The sequence below is a fragment of the Entelurus aequoreus genome, linkage group LG01 (assembly GCF_033978785.1).
Source record: "Entelurus aequoreus isolate RoL-2023_Sb linkage group LG01, RoL_Eaeq_v1.1, whole genome shotgun sequence".
Classification (NCBI taxonomy): Eukaryota; Metazoa; Chordata; class Actinopteri; order Syngnathiformes; family Syngnathidae; genus Entelurus; species Entelurus aequoreus.
This window is the reverse complement of record NC_084731.1, coordinates 39,230,066-39,256,951: the sequence shown is the minus strand read 5'-3', so window position 1 is coordinate 39,256,951 and position 26,886 is coordinate 39,230,066. Positions and strand designations below refer to the sequence as shown.

The following is a 26,886-nucleotide window of genomic DNA, read 5'->3' as shown; positions in this document are numbered from 1 at the left end:
AATCACTTGGCCCGGCCACAGGTGTATCAAATCAAGCACTTAGGCATGGAGACTGTTTCTACAAACATTTGTGAAAGAATGGGCCGCTTTCAGGAGCTCAGTGATTTCCAGCGTGGAACTGTCATAGGATGCCACCTGTGCAACAAATCCAGTCAAGAAATTTCTTCCTCCTACATATTTCAAAGTCAACTGTCGGCTTTATTATAATAAAATGGAAATGTTTGGGAACAACAGCAACTCAGCCACAAAGTGGTAGGCCATGTAAACTGACAGAGGGGGGTCAGCGGATGCTGAAGTGCATAGTGCAAAGACTTTCTGCACAGTCAGTTGCTACAGAGCTCCAAACTTCATGTGACCTGCCAATTAGCCCACGTACAGTAAACCGAGAGCTTCACGGAAAGGGTTTCCTTGGCCGAGCAGCTGCTTCTAAGCCATCCATCACCAAGTCCAATGCAAAGCGTGGGATGCATTGGTGTCTGAGTCTGGGTTTGGAGGTTGCCAGGAAAATGGTACATTCCGGACTGTATTGTGCCAAGTGTGAAATTTGGTGGAGGAGGAATTATGGTGTGGGGTTGTTTTTAGTGATTTGGGCTTGGCCCCTTTGTTCCAGTGAAAGGAACTTTGAATGCTCCAGAATACCAAAACATTTTGGACAATTCCATGCTCCCAACCTTGTTGGAACAGTTTGGAGCGGGCCCCTTCCTCTTCCAACATGACTGTGCACCAGTGCACACAGCAAGGTCCATAAAGACATGGACAGAGTCTGGTGTGGATGAACTTGACTGGCCTGCACAGAGTCCTGACCTGAACCCGATAGAACACCTTTGGGATGAATTAGAACGGAGACTGAGAGCCAGGCCTTCTCGACCAACATCAGTGTGTGACCTCACCAATGCGCTTTTGGAAGAATGGTCGGAAATTCCTTTAAACCCACTCCGCAACCTTGTGGACGGCTTTCCCAGACGAGTTGAAGCTGTAATAGCTGCAAAAGGTGGACCAACATCATATTGAACACTATGGGTTAGGAATGGGATGGCACTTCAAGTTCATATGTGAGTCAAGGCAGGTGGCCAAATACTTTTGGCAATATAGTGTAGATTAGCTACAGCCCTGTTAGCTACATCATATGCCAATGGATTTTCAAATAGAAACAACATTTTACACCTAATGTCCATTTTGAACGTAGATTAGCTGTCTAATCATTCATGAAATGTCGTAAAATGTTGTGAAAGCTGCTTGCTGTTAGTCTGACGTCGTAGTTTACTAGTTACAGCCGGGTTAGCTAGCTTGTATGCTGACCGATTTTAAAAAAGAAACAACATTCTAATCATGGCTAATGTCCATTTTTGAAAGTAGAGTAACTGTCTATTAATTCTTGAAATGTGGTAAATTGTAGTGAAATCTGTTTGCTGCTAGTCTGATATGGTAGTTTACTAGCTACAGCTAGCTCGTATGACGAGCGATTAAACAACATTCAACACATGCTGAGCATAACACTTGGTTTCAAGTGTGGTCAGGGAATACACTTTGTTTTGACTTAGCCCTTTTCTTGGCCTTACAGGAGAATTGGGACACCGCTTGGTTGACGTAAACATGTAAAACCGAGGGCGTGGGGCTAAGACAAGTACAATTGGGAGAATTGGGATCCAGCCTTCCTCTTTACAAGCTACATTTTTGTGTGTTGACAACTTTAAGTTGGTGTCAAAGCGGGCTCCACGGGCTCGTCGTTCGACGCGCCACAAAAGACCCGTCTTTGCGCCACATGGCGACCAAAAAAGTCATCGATGAGAAGATGATGTTTGCCATTTTTTAAACCCTAACCCTGGTGGTGGCAGCCCAACCCCCTCCGAGTGGCATGCTAGGACTTGGGTGTGAACGCTGGCTTCGAGGCAAGGTTAGCGTGTGTGTGTGTGTGTGTGTGTGTGTGTGTGTGTGTGTGTGTGTGTGTGTGTGTGTGTGTGTGTGTGTGTGTGTGTGTGTGTGTGTGTGTGTGTGTGTGTGTGGCAGTGGGCGGAGGTTCTCACAGAGATGGGTGGGTTGGTGTCAGATGGGGGCAGGAGGTCGCGCTGTCTCCCAGCTCGCCATGTGCATGTGAGAGTGTGTGTGTGTGTTTGTGTGTGTGTGTGTGTACGTGTGTGTGTGGCGTTCTTGTCGCTTGTGTATAGGTAAGGCTTGATCAGTGTGCCATGAGGTGACAAAACCCGCTAATGTATGCATACACATACACACACATGGCGTTATTATTCAGAGTAATATTTGGCTTGTTTTGGCTGCGGTTTAAGGCGAGCCCCCTGCTGATCCCGAGCAGCCTTAAGGAGATGAAGTCATCTGTTGTGAGGATTTTTCTTTTGTTCGTTGTGCCAAAAGCAGAAAAGCAATCACTGTTCATTTGACGAACCGTGCAAGTGTCAGTTGGCGTCAATGTGTGGACACCAAAACATCTTCACGGTGCCCCAAAGGAACATCACATTGAACGCAGTCTGCTAGAGAGAGATGATGGAAAAACTTCCATCTTGATGTGTTCATGGGTCATGTTCATACATTGTTTGCCTGTTGATGCTGGCGATGAGGATATAAAAGCTTCTGCATCTTCTGGACGTCAGCATTTAGTCACGTGTCAGTCCATCCAGGATTTTGCGATGTTGCAAACGAGCCAACTCACGCAAATTGTGCGCGGGCGGCCTCGCAGCCTTACCCGCGATTTCCCTGCACACGTTGGCCAATCATCGACAGTTTGGGAAATCAAATTTGTCCCAGCAGCACTCGAATGCAACACAACTGTCGAACCCAGGGGTGTCAAACTCATTTTAGCTCAGAGGCCGCATGGAGGAAAATCTGTGCACACTCGGGCCGGACTATTAAAATCATGGCATTAAAACTAAAAAAGAAAGACAAATTCAGATTGTTTTCTTTGTCTTACTTTGGCCAAAAATAGAACAAACACATTCTGAAAATATTACAATAAAAATAGAGAAAAAATACCGGCAGCGGTAAAGTTTAGATCCATGAAGAAAATAAGAAAGTGAATGAATGTTTATAACTGAATACATTTGCATATGCATAAAAATGTGTTTTCTTTTGTATTATTTTTTTTTCATGAATTAAGTAACATTTATGACAACCTTTTTCCAAAACACAATATAGAATGTGAGATATAACAGGATAATGCATACATTTGAGGGTGGTATGGCGTAGTGGGTAGAGCTGCCGTGCCAGAAACCTGAGGGTTGCAGGTTCGCTCCCCGCCTCTTGACATCCAAATCGCTGCCGTTGTGTCCTTGGGCAGGACACTTCACCCTTGCCCCCGGTGCCGCTCACACTGGTGAATGAATGATGAATGAATGATAGGTGGTGGTCGGAGGGGCCGTATGCACAAACTGGCAGCCTCGCTTCCGTCAGTCTACCTCAGGGCAGCTGTGGCTACAAAGGTAGCTTACCACCACCAGGTGTGAATGAATGATGGGTTCCCACTTCTCTGTGAGCGCTTTGAGTATCTAATAATAGAAAAGCTTGATATAAAATCTATTCCATTATTATTATTTATCATTGGTTTTTAAAACGCTTACAAAAAAGTGGGAGCCCAAAAATTTACTGTGGGACCTAATTTTTTTGACTTGATGGGGTCCCTGGGACCCCATTTTGAAAATTCCTAGGGCCAACACTGATGGAGTATTGGTGCGTGCAAAACAGCAGCAGGCGGCTGTGGCCTCCGGGCCAGTTCTAATACTAATCAAATATCATCATTCATTTGCGGGCTGAATCTGGCCTGCGGGCCTTGACTTTGACACCCCTGGTCTAACCAATCCAATGTCTCCCTGCATCGCTCCACTTCTTCACTTCGTAGTTTACATTCTTAAAGGCCTACTGAAACCCACTACTACCGACCACGCAGTCTGATAGTTTATATTTCAATGATGAAATCTTAACATTGCAACACATGCCAATACGGCCGTGTTAGATTAGTAAAGTGCAATTTTAAATTTCCCGCAAAATATTCTGCTGAAAACGTCTCGGTATTATGACGTTTGCGCGTGACGTCACGGATTGTGCGGACATATTGGGACAGCATTGTGGCCAGCTATTAAGTCGTCTGTTTTCATCGCAAAATTCCACAGTATTCTGGACATCTGTGTTGGTGAATCTTTTGCAATTTGTTTAATGAACAATGAAGACAGCAAAGAAGAAAGCTGTAGGTGGGAAGCGGTGTATTAGCGGCCGGCTGGACTCTTACTAGGAGGACTTTGAGTTGGATAGCAGACGCGCTACCGTGAGTACAGCTTTGGCTTCCAAACATTTGATCGCTTGCCCGTACGTGCGTGCCGCTATGTGCATGTCACGTACGTAACTTTGGGGAAATATATGTGCTGTGTGAACTTTACGGAGGTGAACGGTACTTTGGGCTGTGGGATTGAATGTGTTGTGCGGGTGTTTGAGTTGTATTGGCGGGTTATATGGACGGGAGGGGGGAGGTGTTTGTTATGCAGATTAATTTGTGGCATATTAAATATAAGCCTGGTTGTGTTGTGGCTAATAGAGTATATATATGTCTTGTGTTTATTTACTGTTTTAGTCATTCCCAGCTGAATATCAGGTCCCACCCGCCTCTCACAGCATCTTCCCTATCTGAATCGCTTCCACTGCCCTCTAATCCTTCACTCTCACTTTCCTTATCCACAAATCTTTCATCCTCGCTCAAATTAATGGGGTAATCGTCACTTTCTCGCTCCGAATCGCTCTCGCTGCTGGTGGCCATGATTGTAAACAATGTGCAGATGTGAGGAGCTCCACAACCTGTGACGTCACGCTACTTCTGGTACAGGCAAGGCTTTTTTATCAGCGACCAAAAGTTGCGAACTTTATCGTCGATGTTCTCTACTAAATCCTTTCAGCAAAAATATGGCAATATCGCGAAATGATCAAGTATGACACATAGAATGCACCTGCTATCCCCGTTTAAATAAGAACATTTCATTTTAGTAGTCCTTTAAGATTCAGAAATCACAACAATTTATTGCAACTTTCTCTTTCTGCCACAATTTTATAACAACAAACCCCTAAAAAAAACCTGCACTTTCCATTTACAGCTTTTCGAAGTAGGGTTTGAAGCACAATACTGCATGGTACTGATAAAGCATGTACCCCGGGGGGTCACACACAGCGTCCCCAAAAACACGCCACCCTATATGAGAAGAACTGGGATAGCAGGAGTCATGGCTTGCGATAGTGCCAAGGAGAGGTCAGAGCTTGAAAACCCTCTTGTGTGGTCAAAGTCCCCTGTTTGGAAACGCTTCCTGTTGAAATACGTAAACGAAGGAAAGCAGTGTGCCACTATTGTTTAAGATTATTCTGTAAATATTAACACTAATACTATAAATATTACGGATATGACAATACACTAATCTCACAAGTTGAGACGATAACATGAGATCGCTGACTGGATTTAGGACTTTTTAGTGCCTAGTGGAGGTCTGCAATCTCCCAATGCTTTTCTAGTTGTGTGTGCTATTCTTACTGTGAAAAACTATACATTACTTCAAATATATCATTTGTATTTTGTTTATTTTGTATTTGTAGTTTGCTGTTTATTTAATTTTCACAATCATTAGAGCAGTTCAACGTTGACTTCTTTTACTGTATTTTAATTCTGAAGAACATACCAAACAGTGATGCTGGGGTAGCGATAAACTGTACTACAACGTATGATGCAGAATTGGACTTGTACTATAAAAGGCCTACTGAAACCCACTACCTCCGACCACGCAGTCTGAGTTTATATATCAATGATTAAATCTTAACATTGCAACACATGCCAATACGGTTAACTTATAAAGTGCAATTTTAAATTTCCCACGAAACTTCTGGTTGAAAACGTCTATGTATGATGACGTTTGCGCGTGACGTCGATGGTTGAAACGGAAGTATTCGGACACATTGTATCCCAATACAAACAGCTCTGTTTTCATCGCAAAATTCCACAGTATTCTGGACATCTGTGTCGGTGAATCTTTTGCAATTTGTTTAATGAACAATGGAGACTGCAAAGAAGAAAGCTGTAGGTGGGATCGGTGTATTAGCCGCTGGCTGCAGCAACACAACCAGGAGGACTTTGACTTAGATAGCAGACGCGCTATCTGACGATAGCCGCCGACCGCATCGATGATCGGGTGAAGTCCTTCGTCGCGCCGTCGATCGCTGGAACGCAGGTGAGCACGGGTGTTGATGAGCAGATGAGGGCTGGCGTAGGTGGAGCGCTAATGTTTTTATCATAGCTCTGACGAGGTCCCGTAGCTAAGTTAGCTTCAATGGCGTCGTTAGCAACAGCATTGCTAGGCTTCAACAGGCGGCACAGCATTAATCGTGTAGTTACAGGTCCAGTGTTTGGTTCGGTGTCTCCTAATAGTAGTATTGTTGATCTTCTGTCTATCCTTCCAGTCAGGGGCTTATTTCTTTTGTTTCTATCTGCATTTAAGCACGATGCTATCACGTTAGCTCCGTAGCTAAAGTGCTTCACCGATGTATTGTCGTGGAGATAAAAGTCACTGTGAATGTCCATTTCGCGTTCTCGACTCTCATTTTCAAGAGGATATAGTATCCGAGGTGGTTTAAAATACAAATCCGTGATCCACAATAGAAAAAGGAGAACGTGTGGAATCCAATGAGCCCTTTTACCTAAGTTACGGTCAGAGCGAAAAAAGATACGTCTTGCACTGCACTCTAGTCCTTCACTCTCACGTTCCTCATCCACGAATCTTTCATCCTCGCTCAAATTAATGGGGTAATCGCCGCTTTCTCGGTCCGAATCGCTCTCGCTGCTGGTGTAAACAATGGGGAAATGTGAGGAGCCTTTCAACCTGCGACGTCACGCTACTTCCGGTACAGGCAAGGCTTTTTTTATCAGCGACCAAAAGTTGCGAACTTTATCGTGGATGTTTCTCTACTAAATCCTTTCAGCAAAAATATGGCAATATCGCGAAATGATCAAGTATGACACATAGAATGAATCTGCTATCCCCGTTTAAATAAAAAAAAATAATTTCAGTAGGCCTTTAACTAACATTGTCAAGAGTATTTTATTAATTAGTGGTTGTGTTCAGTTTAAAACATAAACTTAAAAGATCCGATCTTTAGTTGGGTGGGAGAAAAAGTGTGAATTGTCTTCTCCTGATGGACCAACATTTGCTTTCCTTTTGTCAAATGGTGAAAAGAGTAGAACATTCACGTTGGCGTTAAAAAGAGCTCAAAGTTGATGAAAATCACAGGCATGATGTCTCGACAAGATATCCTCCCAAATGGCAGCAAGCAAACTGTCAAGCTTCTTTCTGACATCAAACGAGGAGGAGTAAAGCCTAACAGGACACAAAATGGCTGCTGTGAATGGACGGAGCTGCGTGGCACGGCGTGTAAAAGTCCAAAGAAGAAGGAGAAGCCAAGAAGGAGCGGTTGATGCAAAGAGGGAGAGCAACCAGGCAGTGATCAGTCACTCCAAGCCTGGCCTCTCGGTGGGGGGTTGAGCTCGGGGCGAGATCGCAGGCCTGCTGCCACGCCGAAGCCTTCACAGGCACACAGCGACAGATACCATGCTGCTGGCACCGGGTCGCCGTTCTGATTCATCTTGTCCTCACCCGTGTGACCTCCTCCTTTGCCACATTGCTCTTCATGTCGCACCATTGGAGCTTGATGCTGTGATGCATCGTATTGCTGATACTTTCTTTTGTTTCTTCATACTTTTTGTTTCTTTTTCTTATTGCACTCTATATTCTCCGTTTAACATTGCGCCGATACAAATAAGTTCCATTTTACACACTATGAGACATTTCACTGCAGTTATACATGAGATAAATAAATTAGATTTTTAATATGTTCGATATTTAACAGTGGTTATGCATACGAGATAAATAACGTTCTGTTTTACAAACTAAAGGACATTTAATATAGATATAAATAAAGTTCAATGTTACAAACTTGTTATACATACAATATACAGTACAGGCCAAAAGTTTGGACACACCTTCTCCTCATTCAATGCGTTTTCTTTATTTTCATGACTATTTACATTGTAGATTGTCACTGAAGGCATCAAAACTATGAATGACCACATTTGGAGTTACTTACTTAACAAAAAAAGGTGAAATAACTGAAAATATCTGCTAATCTGCTCTGATTACTGTTTTGCACACTCTTGGCATTCTCCCAATGAGCTTCAACAGGTAGTCACCTGAAATGGTTTTCACTTCACAGGTGTGCTTGAAGCTCATCGAGAGAATGCCAATAGTGTGCAAAGCAGTAATCAGAGCAAAGGGTGGCTATTTTGAAGAAACTAGAATATAAAACATGTTTTCAGTTATGTCACCTTTTAGAATGAGAAGGTGTGTCCAAACGTTTGGCCTGTACTGTATATAAAGTAAAATTGTACATATTAGAAGATATTTATCAGCGTTTGTGCTACCATCCATTTTTTTACTACTTGTCGCGGGGGGTGCTGGAGCCTATCCCAGCTGCACTCTGGCGGAAGGCGGGGTACACCCTGGACAAGTCGCCACCTCATCACAGGGCCAACACAGATAGACAGACAACATTCACACTCACATTCACACACTAGGGCCAATTAAGTGTTGCCAATCAACCTATCCCCAGGTGCATGTCTTTGGAGGTGGGAGGAAGCCGGTGTACCCGGAGAGAACCCACGCAGTCACAGGGAGAACATGCAAACTCCACACAGAAAGACCCAGAGCCAGGGGATCGAACCCAGGACCTTCTTATTGGGAGGCACCAGCACTAACCCCTGTATCACCGTGCTGCCCCATTCACACACAAGTACAAGATAAAAAGGTTCAATTTGATCAAATATAAGACATTTAACAGCGGTTATACATCCAAGATAAGTTAGTTTGGTTATATATACGACATAAATTAAGTACATTTTTACCAACTACAAGACATTTAACTGCAGTTACACTCCAAGAAAGTAACTACAATTATACAAACGACATTTAACACCTGTTTTACATATAAATCATTTCAATTACAGGAACAATGAGACATTTAGCAGTTTACAAACTTCAAGACATGTAATAGTAGTTATGCATACAAGTAAATAACTCAAATATTGCATACTACATTTAACAGCTGTTTTACATACACTATTTTGCCAAAAGTAATGGGCCAACCATCCAAATGATCAGAATCAGGTGTCCTAATCACTTGGCCACTTAGGCATGGAGCTCAGTGAATTCCAGCGTGGAACTCTCATAGGATGCCACCTGTGCAACAAATCCAGTCGTGAAATTTACTCGCTCCTAAATATTCCAAAGTCAATTGTCGGCTTTATTATAAGAAAATGGAAGAGTTTGTGAACAACAGCAACTCAGCCAGAAAGTGGTAGGCCATGTAAACTGACAGAGTGGGGTCAGCGGATGCTGAAGTGCATAGTGCAAAGAAGTCGCCAACTTTTTGCACAGTCAGTTGCTACAGAGTTCCAAACTTCATGTGACTTTCCAATTATCCCACGTACAGTACGCAGAGAGCTTCATGGAATGGGTTTCCATGGCCGAGCAGCTGCATCTAAGCCATACATCACCAAGTCCAATGCAAAGCGTTGGATGCAGTGGTGTAAAGCACTCTAGAGCAGTGGAGACGCTTTCTCTGGAGTGATGAATCACGCTTTTCCATCTGGCAATCTGATGGATAAGTCTGGGTTTGGAGGTTGCCAAAAGAACGGTACATTTTGGACTGCATTGTGCCGAGTTTGAAATTTGGTGGAGGAGGAATTATGGTGTGGGGTTGTTTTTCAGGAGTTGGGCTTGGCCCCTTAGTTCCAGTGAAATGAACATTGAATGCTCCAGGATACCAAAACATTTTGGACAATTCCATACTCCCAACCTTGTGGGAACAGTTTGGAGCGGGCCCCTTCCTCTTCTAACATGACTGTGCACAAAGCAAGGTCCATTAAGACATGGATGACAGAGTCTGGTGTGGATGAAATTGACTGGCCTGCACAGAGTACTGACCTGAACCCGACAGAACACATACTTTTATGAACGTTTGTATATACCAGGGGTGGGCAAACTCTGGTCTGCCGGCCACATCCGGCTCGCCAAATATTAAAATAGAATTGAGCAAACATCTGTTTTGAGAATGGCCACAACAAAACTAAGACTAGACTTCGACACAGTGGCAAAAAAAAAGGGTTATCAACAACACTGCTCCCACTAAAAGAGAATGTAAGTGTGAACCCTGTAATACCATTTTTATGTTTCTTTGATGTTCTGATGTGATATTTTTGTAAATAGATGTATTATGAATAAAATAGCCCATGTTTGAGAAGCCTACTCTTAGTTCCAACAGATATGATATGCTTTGAAATGCATCATGTGTCCGTCTGTCAAATATCAAAAGCCAATGTGGCCCCTAAGCCAAAACGTTTGCCCACCCCTAGGGTGTAACGGTACGTGTATTTGTATTGAACTGTTTCGGTACGGGGGTTTCGGTTCGGTTCGGAGGTGTACCGAACGAGTTTCCACCGAACATATTAAGTAGCCGCCTCCGCTTCCTTCTGCCTCCGTCTCTGTCAGTCCTCTACACAGCACCCAGCATTGTCCCACCCACACAACCATCTGATTGGTTTCAAACAGAGCGTTAACAGCCAATCAGCAGTACGTATTCAAAGCGGTAACAGCCAATCAGCAGTGTGTATTCAGAGCGCATGTAGTCAGTGCTTAGCGTTTAGCAGGTAAGCATCAGGCAGCGGACTCTCCCCAAATCCCAGTCAACTACTAGTAACATCACTATGAGCCCGTTGACTTTCTAGAAACATAAAAGGCAGCGCAGCTCGCTCGCAGTCCTGGCTTGAGGTGAAGGCTAATTCGCTTTTAGCGTAACGTTAGCTCATTTTGCGGTGTGTGTGTGTGTGTGTGTGTTACGGACAGCAAAGCCCTGTCTGTCTGTTATTTCACTTTACCTTTTTCTGTGTTGATTGAGCTGTGTTGAAGCAGCAACAAAGGACATCATGTTAAAGGAAGAGTTTCTGTCTCTGATAGTTGATATAATAATGTAACTGCATCATTAAGCCTACATGAATTCCATGGTGTTCAGGGATGAATAGTCTCTCCTATTGCTATTGTACCATTTTTTCAGCTATAGTTACATTAATCATTAGTAATGGAGCAGCCTAGTTTTGAATGGCAGAGTCCCTATTTACATAATAAAAATCAACTACAGGCTTCCCAAATGCTGTAATAAATTAAGCATGATGAGTTGACTTGAAACTGTTTAATGTTGCACTTTTTATATGTAGAAGAAAAGTTTTGTCATTTTATTTAATCTGAGCAACAACTTGAGGCAGTTTAATGTTGATTAACGTGGGCAGAATTATTATAGTGTTCCCAATGTTAAAAGGAGAAAGCCATTGTTTACAAATTTGGTAAATAAATAACCAAAAAAATTATAATTTGTTGTTTTCTTACTTTACCGAAAATGAACCGAACCGTGACCTCTAAACCGAGGTACGTACCGAACCAAAATTTTTGTGTACCGTTACACCCCTAGTATATACAGTAGGGAAGGGACTGATATGGCCCCATTCCTGTGTGGATCTCGAGGGGAGGAAAACGGGGGTTAATTGTTTAGCAATGCAGTCTGCTGAAAATGATGGAAAGTGCCACTCTGCAAAGCAACTGATGCTGTTGGAGTTGCCACAAAACACATTTTAAGACATTCAACACTCTATGGCCATCTGGCGGCTAATGTGGAAAGTGCACCCCCCCCAAATCGTCATTTTTCATGTGTCAGGTAAACCGTGACTTTGTACAAAATAAATTAGTTGAATTTAATGTAAAAACAACATAATTATGTTCAGTTATATATACAAGATAAATGAAGTAACATTTTTACAAACTACAAGACATTTGTAGGGGAAGTTATACATACAAGATAAGTAACTACATTTTTACAAACTACATTAAACAGCTGTTTTACATATGATATAAAGAAGTTAAAAATCCCAAACTATAAGACAGTTATACATAAGACATGAATAAAGTAAAATTGTATAAACTAAAATACATTTTGTGGTAGTTTTACATCGCATAGCTGTTTTACATGATATAATTAAGTCCAATTTTACGAACTATGAGACATTTACCAGCATGGATCCATGTGGATGATTGATCATCCTTATTACGTAAAAGAAGAACATCTGAGCGTGTGCCTCCACTAATGACTTACTCATCTTCATAGCAGCCAACATCAAAATTCATCTGGCTTTTTGCAGACCGTTCAGACACCGCAGGCAGAATGATCAGCTGCGGTGGAGCGATGAGTTTGTTATTTATTTGAGCCACGCCACCTCGCTGATAGCTGCTCTTTCTTAGTAACTACCTCTTGGCATGTGCCCCCTTTTTACCCACCCCGAATTCTTCAAAGTCATCTCCAGACTCAACCAGCTTCCTTCATTCCATAACACTGACTGTTGAACGTCAGTCGGCTTCCATTAGGATCAGCCTGTGCTGGTCATTATCCGTCAATTAGTTCCAGTGAGGAACATGTGCAGCCTCCTAGATAATGTTTGTGGGGCAAGCTGCTCAAAATAAACGTGCAGCCCAACACAAAGCTGTGATGATAATTGGGGAAGCCAGAAGGACCTGACAAACTAATTCTTCTTTTCCCACAAGGTTGTTCTAATGCACTTCAACAACACCCAACTTTTTTCTTGGGACCCACTACATAATGTATCAATACACATAATATAGACATAGTTCACATCAATACACAGTGTACATACATACAGGTGCATGTCCCCAGCAGGCACAAGACATTGATACAACGTTGATTATAGAGATTATAGATTATACACTTGTAAAGAACATAATGTCTTATTTTATTCTGATAGAGTGATTGGAGCACATACTTGTTTGTCACAAAAAAACATTCATGAAGTTTGGTTCTTTTATGAATTTATTGTGGGTCTACTGAAAATGTGACCAAATCTGCTGGGTCAAAAGTATACATACAGCAATGTTAATATTTGGTTACATGTCCCTTGGCAAGTTTCACAGCAATAAGGCGCTTTTGGTAGCCATCCACAAGCTTCTGGTTGAATTTTTGACCACTCCTCTTGACAAAATTGGTGCAGTTCAGCTAAATGTGTTGGTTTTCTGACATGGACTTGTTTCTTCAGCATTGTCCACATGTTCTCAATGGGGTTTAAGTCAGGATTTTGGCAAGGCCATTGTAAAACCTTAATTCTAGCATGATTTAGCCATTCCTTTACCACTTTTGACGTTTTGACGTGTGTTTGGGGTCATTGTCCTGTTGGAACACCCAACTGCGCCCAAGACTCAACCTCCGTGCTGATGATTTTAGGTTGTCCTGAAGAATTTGGAGGTAATCCTCCTTTTTCATTGTCCTATTTACTGTCTGTAAAGCACCAGTTCCATTGGCAGCAAAACAGGCCCAGAGCATAATACTACCACCACCATGCTTGACGGTAGGGGTGGTGTTCCTGGGATTAAAGGCCTCACCTTTTCTCCTCCAAACGTATTGCTGGGTATTGTGGCCAAACAGCTCAATTTTTGTTTCATCTGACCACAGAACTTTCCTCCAGAAGGTCTTATCTTTGTCCATGTGACGTCAGGACCTAATTTAACAAGTTCTCAATGTTGTTTTTAAATGTCTCGTGCCTGCTGGGTCAGTAATTGAGAAAATAGTAAAAAAAAAAAAAAACTCAATAGATTTCAGTTAAAACTAATAAACCAATTAAAGGCTGGGGACATTTTTACAGGTCATTTTCTTAATTGGATCAGTAGTTTACAATATTCAACTTCTGGACAATTGCAAACATTTTACCAGATGCTGAATTGGTGGACTTTACAGTCCCTGCCGATGTCGTGGTTGCGCCAATTCACACACATTTGACCAATCCACACACATTTGACCAATCCCCGAATTATGCACGTCCACACACTTTCTGCAATTCTAATGTTTTTACCGATCAAATCTGTTTTCTGAGCAGCGTTCAAGCGCACACGTCAACTGTCTGATCAAAACATGTTTGTTTTGGAACAACAACATGTAACACTATATCAAGTCTTTATTATCAAATGGTGGAATTGCTGTCCTCCTACACAGCTCAGACCTACTTCTTGTTCCTGTCTACTGTGCTAAGCCTTCTGTGTAATGTAGTATATAAACATTTACTTCCTAGTTTGTATGTATTTATTTATTTATTGAACCTTTTATTTATCCAGCGTAAGACAATTAAGAACAGAATTTCATTTACAATGCTGACATACCAATGTGGCTGCATTAACATTTTAGAGATGTTGAGGTGTGATGATAATCTCTCATCTGCCAACAAATGATACATCACTCTCAGCAGTTCACAAATGCTATTAACATGCGGGGGTGAATGTGTTTAAACATAAATGAATGTTTAAGATGGACAAACACTTTTCAAATGTAAAACATACAGAGAGAATTTCTGCAACTTATGGACGACAAAGTAGACTTCCCGACACTAAAGAAGTCTTTGGTGGTGTTTCTTTCTGTAATTATGATTAATTGTCTCTGTCTGTCTGTGTTGGCCCTGTGATGAGGTGGCGACTTGTCCAGGGTGTACCCCGCCTACCGCCCGAATGCAGCTGAGATAGGCTCCAGCACCCCCCGCGATCCCGAACGGGACAAGCGGTAGAAAATGGATGGATGGATGTTATTATTATTAGTTACAGTGTAATTAATTACAACAGTACAGTAATTTACAAAGAGGTCTGAGTACAGTGTGTGCTTTTACTGCCATCATGTGTCTACTTTTAAGTCTGTGTGGTATAAAACGAGTAAAACATCAATACAGTATTCATTTTACAATTTCTCTTGTAATCATGTGCTTTTCAATGTTAAGGTGACAAGGAACACTTAAAACATTAATAACAAATTAATTAAATCACAATTTCATTCAATGTTATTGAAAAAAATAAGCTTTAAAACATTGCAACTTTCAGAAAACAAATGCCACAAATTCAGGCATTTTCAAAAAAAGCCTGCAAAAACCTGGATGTACAGGTTTTTTTAGTTGTAATTGATTGATTGATTGATTGATTGAGAAGTTTATTGACATCTTAAAGAATTGAATCCATGTAATGCTTTAAAAAGGCAAATGGATGGCACAAAAAGCCAAAAGGCTTGTTTTCATTGTGGTCCATTAAATATTCATCACATTTGATACATTCAATAATAAAAGATAAATAACCTGTAACATGTATGTAACAAATTACGTTTAAAAACTGATCAATTAGGTTAATTAATACATGTCCGGTGATTTAAAAAACAATATATACCAAAAATGGGCGGGCGGGTGGGGGGGGGGTTATATACACTATGTACATTAAAGTTAAAAGTTAAAGTACCAATGATTGTCACACACACACTAGGTGTGGCGAAATTATTCTCTGCATTTGACCCATCACCCTTGATCACCCCCTGGAGGTGAGGGGAGCAGTGAGCAGCAGCGGTGGCCGCACCCAGGAATAATTTTTGGTGATTTAACCCCCAATTCCAATCCTTGATGCTGAGTGCCAAGCGGGGAGGTAATGGCTCCTATTTTTTATAGTCTTTGGTATGACTCGGCCGGTACATGACACTATGTACATGACTATGCACATGTTGACTCCAAGAGTGTAAGCAAAGTCTTTGAAATGATTATCAAATCGAGAAATACATTCTTGAAATATTTTGCTGTGTGCAACATATAAGATTGTCCCTTTATAAACTGAATCAAAGTAGATAGATTTACAATAAATCTTATTTATATCAAACTTTTCAAATATATTTTGACGTATTTAGATGCGACCCAGTGCTACTATCATCAATATAAATGCTAAGTGTATCTTGGTGTTGTTTCAGCAATGGTACACCAGCACCATGAACCTTCTGGGCACGTGGCTCACCGACCGCATGGACCTGCAGCTGCACGTCTACCAGTTGAAGATTCTCATCAGAGTTGTCAAGGTGACTATTTCACTATTTTCTTCACGTTTAGTCTCTTATGAATATGCTTTTCCTCATTGATTTGCTACATGCTGTACTGTAAAGTGTAGGAAATGGGATTTTTTTCTCTCACCAGGATGAGAATTAGAGTGTGATTTTCCCACACTGATAACATGTTAAGCTTACAAAATGATGGCTGCTAATTGTGTACCATGTGTTTGTGCAAATATATTGACGGTGAGCTGGAAGACCTCAACACTGTTTTAGTAATGAAGCCGGCGTGTGAACGAAAATGTCATCTAATGAGGGGCCCATTCCACCAGCTCAAAGCTCTATCTTTGCTAGCGACAAAACGTTCTTTCAGAGATATTGAGCTTCAACATTTTCAAGAATCCACACGCTATGAAATATTGGCGTATCCGCAGAACTCAAGGACCATGACCGACACCGGGTGTCTTAAATGTGTCACCCTGTCAGCCGCCAAAACGTCTCACTAGACCTCACTCTTTCTCAAAGAAGGAGGATAATACACTACGAAGCCGGTGGACTCAAAAGACCAGCAAGTCGGCGGTGGAGTGTCACGGAACAAACATCGTATGATGCAACACCCATAAACGCACAATTAAGCAAAATATTTTCTGCAGCATCAGTTAGCTTGAACTGATTTATTCGACAATCCCCAAAAGCAGTGAAGTTTGCACGTTGTTCAAATCGTAGATAAAAACAAAATACAATGATTTGCAAATTCTTTTCAACCTATATTCAATTGAATAGACTGCAAATGCAAGATGTTTAAAGTTTGAACTGGAAATTGTTTTTATTTTTTGCAAATATTAGCTCATTTGGGATTTGATGCATGCAACATGTTTCAAAAAAGCTGGCACAAGTGGCAAAAAAGACTGAGAAAATTGAGGAATGCTCATCAAACACTTATTTGGAAAACGCCACAGGTGAACAGGCGAATTGGGAACAGGTGGGTGCCATGATTGGGTATGAAAGCAGCTACCATGAAATGCTCAGTCATTCACAAACAAGGATGGGGCGAGGGTCATCACTTTGTGAACAAATGACTGAGCAAATTGTCGAACAGTTTAAGAACAACATTTCTCAACGAGCTGTTGTAAGGCATTTAGGGATTTCACCATCTAAGGTCTGTAATATCATCAAAAGGTTCAGAGAAGCTGGAGAAATCACTGCACGTAACATTGAATGCCTGTGACCTTGGATCCCTCAGGCGGTACTGCATCAAAAAGCGACATCAGTGTGTAAAGGATATCACCACATGGGCTCAGGAACACTTCAGAAAACCACTGTCTGTAACTACAGTTTGTCGCTACATCTGTAAGTGCAAGTTAAAACTCTACTACGCAAAACGAAAGCCATTTATCAACAACACCCAGAAACGCTGCCGACTCTGCTGGGCCCGAGCTCATGGTGTATTGCTAAGATGGACTGATGCAAAGTGGAAAAGTGTTCCGTGGTCTGACAAGTCCACATTTCAAATTATTTTTGTAAACTGTGGACGTTGTGTCCTCCGGAACAGAAAGGAAAGGAACCATCCGGATTGTTCCAGGCGCAAAGTTGAAAAGCCAGCATCTGTGATGGTATGGGGGTGTATTAGTGCCCAAGACATGGGTAACTTACACATCTGTGAAGGCGCCATTAATGCTGAAAGGTACATACAGGTTTTGGAGCAACATATGTTACCATCCAAGCAAGACAATGGCTTGCCACGTGTTACAACAGCGTGGCTTCATAGTAAAAGAGTGCGGGTACTAGACTGGCCTGGCTGTAGTCCAGACCTGACTCCCATTGAAAATGTGTGGCGCATTATGAAGCGTAACATTTGTCAATGAAGACCCCGGACTGTAGAACAACTTAAGCTGTACATCAAGCAAGAATGGGAAAGAATTCCACCTGAAAAGCTTCAAAAATTAGTCTCCTCAGTTCCCAAACGTTTACTGAGTGTTGTTAAAAGGAAAGGCCATGTAACACAGTGGTAAAAATGCGCCTGTGCCAACTTTTTTGCAATTTGCTGCTGCCATTAAATTCTAAGTTAATGATTATTTGAAAAAAAAAAAAAAGTTTCTCTAACCTTTTTAGCTAACTTTACGCCTCAGAGTCCTATTACTTGGCACTTGACACATCCTAACTGTTAGCATGTGTCAAATAACAAATGATTGTGTCTCTTGAGTATGATTATGACTCTTGAGGTGTATGCCGGTGTAATTAGCAAAAAAACAACAACTAATAGCACATGTCAAATACTAAACATAAAGTATTCTTCACCACTATTCTGATCTATTCATCATTTTTCTTACCCCATTGAAATGAATGTTTTTTTTTCAAAGGATTTTCAACACACACTTACTCAACACTTTTCCAAATGATTTAAAATATATATATATATATTATTCTGAATCTTATCTGCACTCTGGAGAGAGTATTCCATCATAATTCCGTCGTTCACCGGCTGATCAATGACAATAAAGACTATTCTGTTCTATTCCGATGGTTGCGGTGGCCCGATCCGATATTAATATCGGATATTTGTGTGATATCCTTGTTTTTTCTGCGATGGAGTGAACACGCAAACTTCAAAGCGCGATTTGGAGAGGTACGACTGCACAACCTAATATGAAAAACACACTGGGACGATACTCGACATTAAAGGTAGAAATCTTTGGGCACCTCAGGATTCAATTCGATTCCGATTTTTGGGGTGACGATTCAATTCAGAATGGATTCTCAATTCAACTTGTGTCTTGGAATATATTATTTGGTATTTGAATTGTAATGACGTATTTTCAAAAAAGGGTTCAGTTTACAATAGCTCCTCTTGACTGCTTGCTTACAATTTACGAGTGCTGGCGTAATCTTTTTTTTTTTTAATGTTATTTAGATATCAAATACAATACTAAATAAAGGAAAGCCAAAAATTAATAAGATCAAAAGTTTTAATAATACTAAAAATATCAATAATAGTTGAAAAAAAAAATAGCAAAAAAAAAAATTGTAAACCCAACATTTTTTTTCTATTTATTTTCGAAAATTAGCAATCGGTTTGTGGTCGGATTAAACAAAAATTGAAATTTCGAAGTGAATACATTTTTTTGAGCACCCATACTCGACATAGACCAAAGAAGCTTGAAATGTGTATTTTAACATCCCTAACTGTCATAAAAATGTATCAATAAGCCCACCTCTGCACAGTAAAAGTATAGAAAACAACAACAAATGTGTATAACTGTGTATTTAAGCTGTTAAAGGACTAAGTTTAGGGCAATAAAGACTTGATTGTCAATTTCTTCCAATGATGTTTTTGCACAGCAGTTCATACTATTCCCTTTCTCCAGCGTTTTTGTTCATAAGTCAGACGTAGGCTTACTTTTGCTTTGGCTGTAGACGCTGTCATCTGGCCAAGAGTAGGCTGGCGACATTTTAAACAAGCGATGTGAAAAAACACCTGCTCAATAAATGATCTTACGCATAAAAAGATTTAGACAACGTTCACACTGAAGGGTCGGATGTCCAATTCAAACTTTTTTGTCAGAGCCGATGATTTTAGTGGCCGTTTACATTACCCCCAAAAAATGTGATTTCTAATGTGAATGCAATCTGACCCGCTTGCCGACATGACGTCATGTTGTCACACGCGATGCAGCTTTTACAGACGTAAAAATTACTTCTACTCTAGTCGGTCTCAGTACTGGCGTATTTGTGGTAATTTCAAGGATTTTGTGAAATCACAGTCAACATTTTCTGAACCAAATTATTGTGCATAGAAGATGTTGAAGGAAAAGGACAAATATTTTGGCTCTGGCATATTTACGGGGTAATTTTATTCGATGTCGATCGTAGACGAGTGGTGGAACTTTCACGTGAGTTCCTAAAACATGTTATTTTCACCTCTTCTCTGCTCCGTTGTGAACTATTTATTTTGTAACGGTCTATTTTGGCCAATAATTATGACGCTTGACGCTTTTTGATGACGTTCTGGTCGGATGAATGCGACCTGAGCGCTGGAGCGTTCACATTTACGACGCATTGCATATATATCTAATTTATTTACACATACGAAAGAGTCCTGGGTCGGATATATGAACAATTCAAAGTTGCACTGTTCACACTGACATGAAAAAATCTGATACAGGTCGCAAATGGGCAAAAAAAATCGGAATTGACCTGCAGTGTAAACAAGGCTTTAGTCTTACCTACAATTAGAAGGGTCGAGTTAATCCATGGAGATGAAATCTGAAATACTGTACGCTGGAGTCCCGTGTAATGTCAGTTCAACGACCAAGTTTTTGTGCAAATTTTCATTCCTATCATGCACATTTGATTATAGAACATTTCTCTAAGTGTGTGTACAGAGCATAGAAACACACATGCAGTATTATGTCTATACTTTTTGCATGTAGAGGTCTGTGCTCTGACGCTATTTCCGATACCTTTGTTTTGATCTCTAGAAAAAGTACCGTGACTTCCGCCTTCAAGGGGTCCTGGACTCCACGTTAAACAGTAAGATGTATGAAACCGTCAGAAATCGTCTTACCTTGGAAGAAGCCACTGCCTCTGTGAGAGAGGGAGGGATGCAAGGCATTTCCATGAAAGACAGCGACGAAGAAGGCACTGATAACTGAATCGAGAATGTCAAAGCAGTTCAGCGATATCACTGCCTGAAAAATATTTTCTTTTCTGTCCTTGTAAGATGTTCATGTTTATGTCAGAATGAACACTAAGGGGATGTATTTTGTGTTTTAAAGCACTCCGAATAAGCAGAATAACAGAAATCTTCATAGTCGTAAGAATTAGTGGGGTTAGTATGGTGGATTCGATATCAGCAAAAAAAACTAATATGGAAGTAAATGGGCTTGCATGTAAAATGTGTGATATCATGTCCGATACAAGCAGTCCCTCAGCGTGTTTACTTGTGCAGAGCTGGACAGACAGTTAACATCTAAATGTCCTCCAATAAGCACACAAGGTTGGTCTTTTCTTCAATTTTAGTCAAGTCATTTACAAAAGGTAAACATGGTAAACTAGAGGCTACTAGGAGCTTGCAGCTACACAACAGCCAAGCATACAAGAGCACACAAGCTAGACGTGAATAATGTATCCTTTGTTGAACAATATTGCAGGCTAAAAGAGCACATTTGTCAATACAAACAAGTATCAAATATAATTGCATATTAGCTACACATACAAAGCAAATTAGAAAGTATCCAGTAACAAACGTGTTTGCATAATTCAACTTACTGTGGTATGAGCTTCACTTAATTGTGGCCACTAGGTGTCGCTAAATACAGCATAAGTTCATTCCAGATGGTTAATAATAGATAGGTTAGTGTTCTTCTTACCTACCATTGTTCTCTGTTTGACTAATTTCATTTAATCAAACCTTTTCTAACCTTCCACACTACAAAACAATACAAGTATGTATGATTTGCGCTGATATTGTAGCGCATCAATACCGGTATTGGCCAATACTAAAGGCTCTAATATTGGTATTGTATCAGAATAGGGACACTCCTAATAAGAATCGTGGTTAAAAGTGCGGACGACTTCAACATGAGAAAAGTCGAAGTTTAAGATCAACTGAGCAGAAGATGTTTTTTTGTGTGTATTTCAACTTCCAAATGTTCTCATGCAATATGTTTGACGTTTCAGGAGCTCAGACTGTACGGACTGAGCAGCTAATGCATGTTGTGTTTACTGAAGGGGTGAGCATCGCCTCCATGTTTTGTTTTGGTTTTTGTTGTTAGGGGTCCTCATCATTTTGAAACCACCTAAAATTGTCCTCCCAGACCAGACGAGATGGCTCACGTTCGTTGGTGTTGTTGTTGCTAATGAGCTTGTAAGCTGCCATGTTTGTAACTGCTGACACTTTCACTCTTTCACAGCCATTCGAACCGCGCTGCACCGCGGCTCGATTCCTCCTCCCTGCGCTGCTCTGCGCTCACACAGCATTTGTGCTTCTGCCCGTTTGCTTGTGCCCTCACATGTACAATTCTCCAAAATGCACTCATTATTCCAAGTCACTTTGTCCGTTTTTGTTGCGCAACTTTTTTCAACACAATCGCGAAAGTGGACAGTTGGCAAGGAGCGTTTCTCGTTCCAGTAGGGATGGGCGATTTTTAGGTATCAATCCAATACAGAGTAAATACAGGGCGAATACCGATACTTTTGACTTGAAACGTCACCGTCATTTAATCATTTTGTGTTGAGTTGGTTGGTTATGGCAAATCAAATGTTTGGTAACACTTTAGTATTGGGAACATATTCTAAGTAATAAAGACTTAATTTAGAGTTATTTGTTTAGGGTTAGGGTTAGAGGGTTAGGGTTGAAGGGTTAGGGCTAGAGCAGGGGTGGGCAATTAATTTTTACCGGGGGCCGCATGAGCAACCCGAGCACTGCTGGAGGGCCACATCGACAATATTTCAATTAAATTTTGCTCAATATTATTTTTTATATATACCGTAAGATAAATAATAATAAGAATAATAATAATAAAAATTAATAATTAATAATAATAATAATACTTTCATTTAACCTAACTTAACTTTATACCAAAAGCACTGCTTTGGAAATCATTTGTATCCCTTTCAGAGATCACATTTAGATCCCCTCAAACATCCTCATGTTGCACAATGAAATGAAAGCATAGGATGAAGTGTGCATTCCTGTAACTTTCTCTAGTAACAGCATTCCATGATTAATATCAATAAATTAACATTAATAATAAATGACAGTAAAATAAGCACACGTATGACTGAGGAGTCATAGTGTAACTTTGTGTGCTATTTGAGGTGTCCGACTTTTTGTGTGGCCATAAACGCACCAGTGGTTTAGTGCTATGCGTGTTGGTGACAGATGACAAGTTGGTTTTGGCCTGGTTTGTACGGCAGAAAATGACTAGTTTTTCGAGATAGAAGTTTTTTACTCATGTTTTTGGTGTGGTTATGGCCGAATATAAACAGTTTTGCTCAATAAAGTGATCGATATAATTCCTGTCCTCGAAGCATCTCGATAGACGTTACAATAACTGAACAGTGTTCAATTGAACGGTGTTGACGAACACCGTTAGGGCCGCTTGTTGTCACTGTCACTCAAAGTTGCATTGCACAATTACACAGAATAAATGTGTTTATTTTGTTTAGAATTCAGATGGGATTTGATTTGGTGCGCAGCATATATTTGCTGTGCGCAGAGGACTCTTGAGCAGTGCGCAATTGCGCAGGCGCGCACCTTAGAGGGAACGTTGCTTGGCAGTCCATGTCTTGTTGAAAACACGCCATTCGTCATCAACTTTTGTCTTTTTAGCGTCTCGGGTGTATACCGTGCATCACTTGTCGCTGTGCACCTTCACTCACAGGTTACACACGGACATACGCACATAAATAACACTTTTCAAAATAAAAGCAGCACTGTTGTATTGCGCGCACGACATAGATGTTTTTTCAACTTTATTTTGTAATTTGTGATTGCAGCTGTTCACATTCACTCACAATCACGCACGTGCATACGTCTACACGGAAGTAATACAAATAACGCTTTTCAAAACAAAAGCAGCACCGTTGTATTGCACACTCGACATAGATACTTTTTAAAATGTATTTTGTAATTTATGATTGGCCTCACGCGGGCCAGACAGGTACGCACAAAGGGCCGGATGTGGCCAGCGGGCCGCAGAATGCCCAGGTCTGGGCTAGAGGGTAAGGGTTGGAGGGTTAGGGTTGAGGTTAGGGTTAGGGTTAGAGGGTTAGGGTTAGGGTTATAATAAGGCCATGCAGAATAAGGCATTACTAAGTACTTAATAATGACTAATTAAGAGCCAATATTTTACTAATTTGCATGTTAATAAGCAACTAATTAATGGTGAATATGTGTGTTCCCCATACTAAAGTGTTACCAAATGAGTTTTTTTTAAATAATTAAATCCTTTATAAAACAGGGTAATATTAATAATTCCCTTATTCTATACTACACACAGTTGTTTGAGGAAAAAGGTCACTATTGCAAAAAGAAAAATAAGAAAAATGTCAAATACTTTTTTGCGAAAAAAAGAACACCAGTAGAGTAGGAAGGGAAGGGGAGTGGGCAGCACACTCTTGGCATTCTCTCGATGAGCTTCAAGAGGTAGTCCCCCGAAATGGTTTTCACTTCACAGGTGTGCTTGAAGCTCTTCGAGAGAATGCCAAGAGTGTGCAAAGCAGTAATCAGAGCAAAGGGTGGCTATTTTGAAGAAACTAGAATATAAAACATGTTTTCGGTTATTTCACCTTTTTTTGTTAAGTACATAACTCCACATGTGTTCATTCATAGTTTTGATGCTTCCAGTCACAATCTACAATGTAAATAGTCATGAACATAAAGAAAACCCATTGAATAAGGAGAAGGTGTGTCCAAACTTTTGGCCTAATCTGCTAATTATGACCGACTCAACAAAGCGCCTCTAAACAATATTTATTATGATAAACCATAAAGGTGACCGCATGCAAAAGTGATGATGTTCATTAAAAAAAAAAATGAACACATAGAAATGAATGTTCCAATGTCGGACAAGGAAATTGTTTCAATACATTGATATTACCTTATGAATTGAATTCACATCAACATCTTCTGGCATATGGATATTGTTTGGATGGGGGAAATATTCAGTTTTTACATATTCAAATTCTCAAAAGCTTTTTTGAATGACACAAGCATTCAAGTCATTAAAGGAAAAAGTGTACGAATGTATAACATTTTTACAATACAATACAAATGTCAAAGTATAGTAAAGTACACAGTAAAAAGAAAAATCTGTAGATTTTGCAGTTTAAAAAAAATGACAGCTCAGTCGACAAAATGTTATAACATTTCGGGTGGTTTTACACCAAATTTCTGTAAATTGTGAAGCAGTTCCACTGTTACTTTTACGGTAAATATCTGGCGACTGTGCTTCCATTTTTTTATCATAAAATTTACGGTGGTTTTTACACCAAATTACTGAAAATTGTAAAATGGTACCACTGTTATTTTTATGGTAAATGTCTGATGACCGAGCTTCCATTTTTATCGTAAAATTCATGGTGGTTTTTGCACCAAATTACTGAAAATTGTAAAATGGTACCACTGTTATTTTTACGGTAAAATCCTGACGACTGAGCTTCCTTTTTTTTAATGTAAAATTGACTGCCTTTTTTTCTGTTTTACAGTGCAATACTGTAATTGGAGAAATACTGTACCACTTTTATTTTTACAAAAAAAATTCTGGCGACTGATTTGCTGGGTTTTTTTTCGGTAAAATCTCCGGACTTTTTTTTTTATCGTGTACGAGCATGTACCAATCATCACTTGTTCACCAGATAGTAAAGTTACTTCCTAATGTAGTTTTTGCAATATTTGCTTTTATATTAACATTTTGTTCATATTTTTTGTTTTAAACCACATTTTATTTTAATGCTCAAATGTTGTGCATTTATTTGCAACATTCCTTCATGCAGCAGGGAATGACTGAATGTTAGTTTTTCTAAAGGATAGTGAGGAAATGTGTACTCTTTTTGCCTAAGTGTTTCTTTCCTGTGAAAGTGCTGCATGTTCTCGGTGTTCACTTTCCAAATGTTCTTGCTGCGTTAAGTGACGCTCATCCTTCTTCTGACTCCTTCTGGCACAAAAAGCATTTTAATAAATGTGAATTGCAAACATGGAAGGAATTTCTTGCCTCAGTGTTGCTTTTGTTTTGTGACTTGAAACATGTAAAGTTGATGACAGTTTTCCGGACTATAAGGTGCACTTAAAATCATTTTTTTTCTTCTCAAAACTTGACAGTGCGCCTTATGACCTGGTGCGCCTAATGTAAGGAATGATTTTTGTTGAGCTTACCCACCTCGAAGCTATTTTTTTATTTGGTACATGGTGTAATGATAAGTGTGACCAGTAGATGGCAGTCAAACATAAGAGATGCGTGTAGACTGCACTATAATGGATCTCAAGTAAAAAACACCAATATTTTAAATGTTCCATTGAAAATATAGAACATTACACGCGGCGCTCAAAAATCCATCAAAATGTTTTTGTACGACTTTGTTAAGCTATGAAGCCGCACCACTTGGTGGATTGTTGGGGCATTCAACATACAAGTATTATTATGGTGTGTGTATAATGTAAGACATATTAGTTGGCGTTTTGTTTCGCAATATTATGCAAAAGCAACTTTTCTTACCTTCTGGTACCTGCTGATCTGTATTTGGGATCTGCATAAGACCTGAAAATTTGCGAGCGTCCGCCTTTGTAGTCCATGACGACAACGTAGTCGATAAGCTTCTTCTTTTTCTCTATCTTCTTGTTCATCCTCCGCTGTTGCCATTTCTAATATAAAGTAGTGTGAAGTTCTTACTTATAAAAACATACCGGTGTAGTGAGTTTACTTTATTCACCCGAACTTTAGTTATTAGAGTTCCGGTCGGACGGTTTTTCACGGGGCACATTTCCGGTGTGGTTGTTTCCGGATGAGGAGATGCTGCTCCGTTATTGATTTAAGTAAAGTCTGAATGTCATTAAAACAGTTAGCTCCATCTTTTGACGCTTCTTCCACTCCCGTCCTTGCACGCTACACCGCTACAACAAAGATGACGGGGAGAAGACGCTACCGAAGGTGAGCCACGTAAATAAGACCGTCCACAAAACGGCGTATCCGAGCGACTGTCAGAAAGTGACTTGAAGATGATCTGTAAAACATAATCTATGCAACATTTTGACCAAACAACCACCATTACATGTTATGTAGACCACAAGGAAGTATTTTCAATTTAGAAAACAAAAATAATAATATGACTCCTTTAATGCGCCCTATAAGCCGGTAAGCCTAATATATGAAAAAAGATCAGAAATTGACCATTAATCGGCAGTGCGCCTTATAATTT

The 26,886-nt window shown here is 40.3% G+C and overlaps 1 protein-coding gene across 4 annotated transcripts in view; it reads left to right on the top strand.

The window, feature by feature from the left end:
* Positions 1–22,311, top strand: part of LOC133651914 (calcium-dependent secretion activator 1) — a 304,205-nt gene extending 281,894 nt beyond the window's left edge. For all 4 annotated transcript variants that reach the window (XM_062050168.1, XM_062050159.1, XM_062050151.1 and 1 more), the window contains 2 exons: positions 15,895–15,999; positions 20,448–22,311. In XM_062050168.1, coding sequence (XP_061906152.1) covers positions 15,895–15,999; positions 20,448–20,621 — 279 coding nt within the window. In that variant the 3' untranslated portion in view covers positions 20,622–22,311. The remainder of the gene's footprint in view (positions 1–15,894; positions 16,000–20,447) is intronic.
* The last annotated feature ends 4,575 nt before the right edge of the window (positions 22,312–26,886 follow it).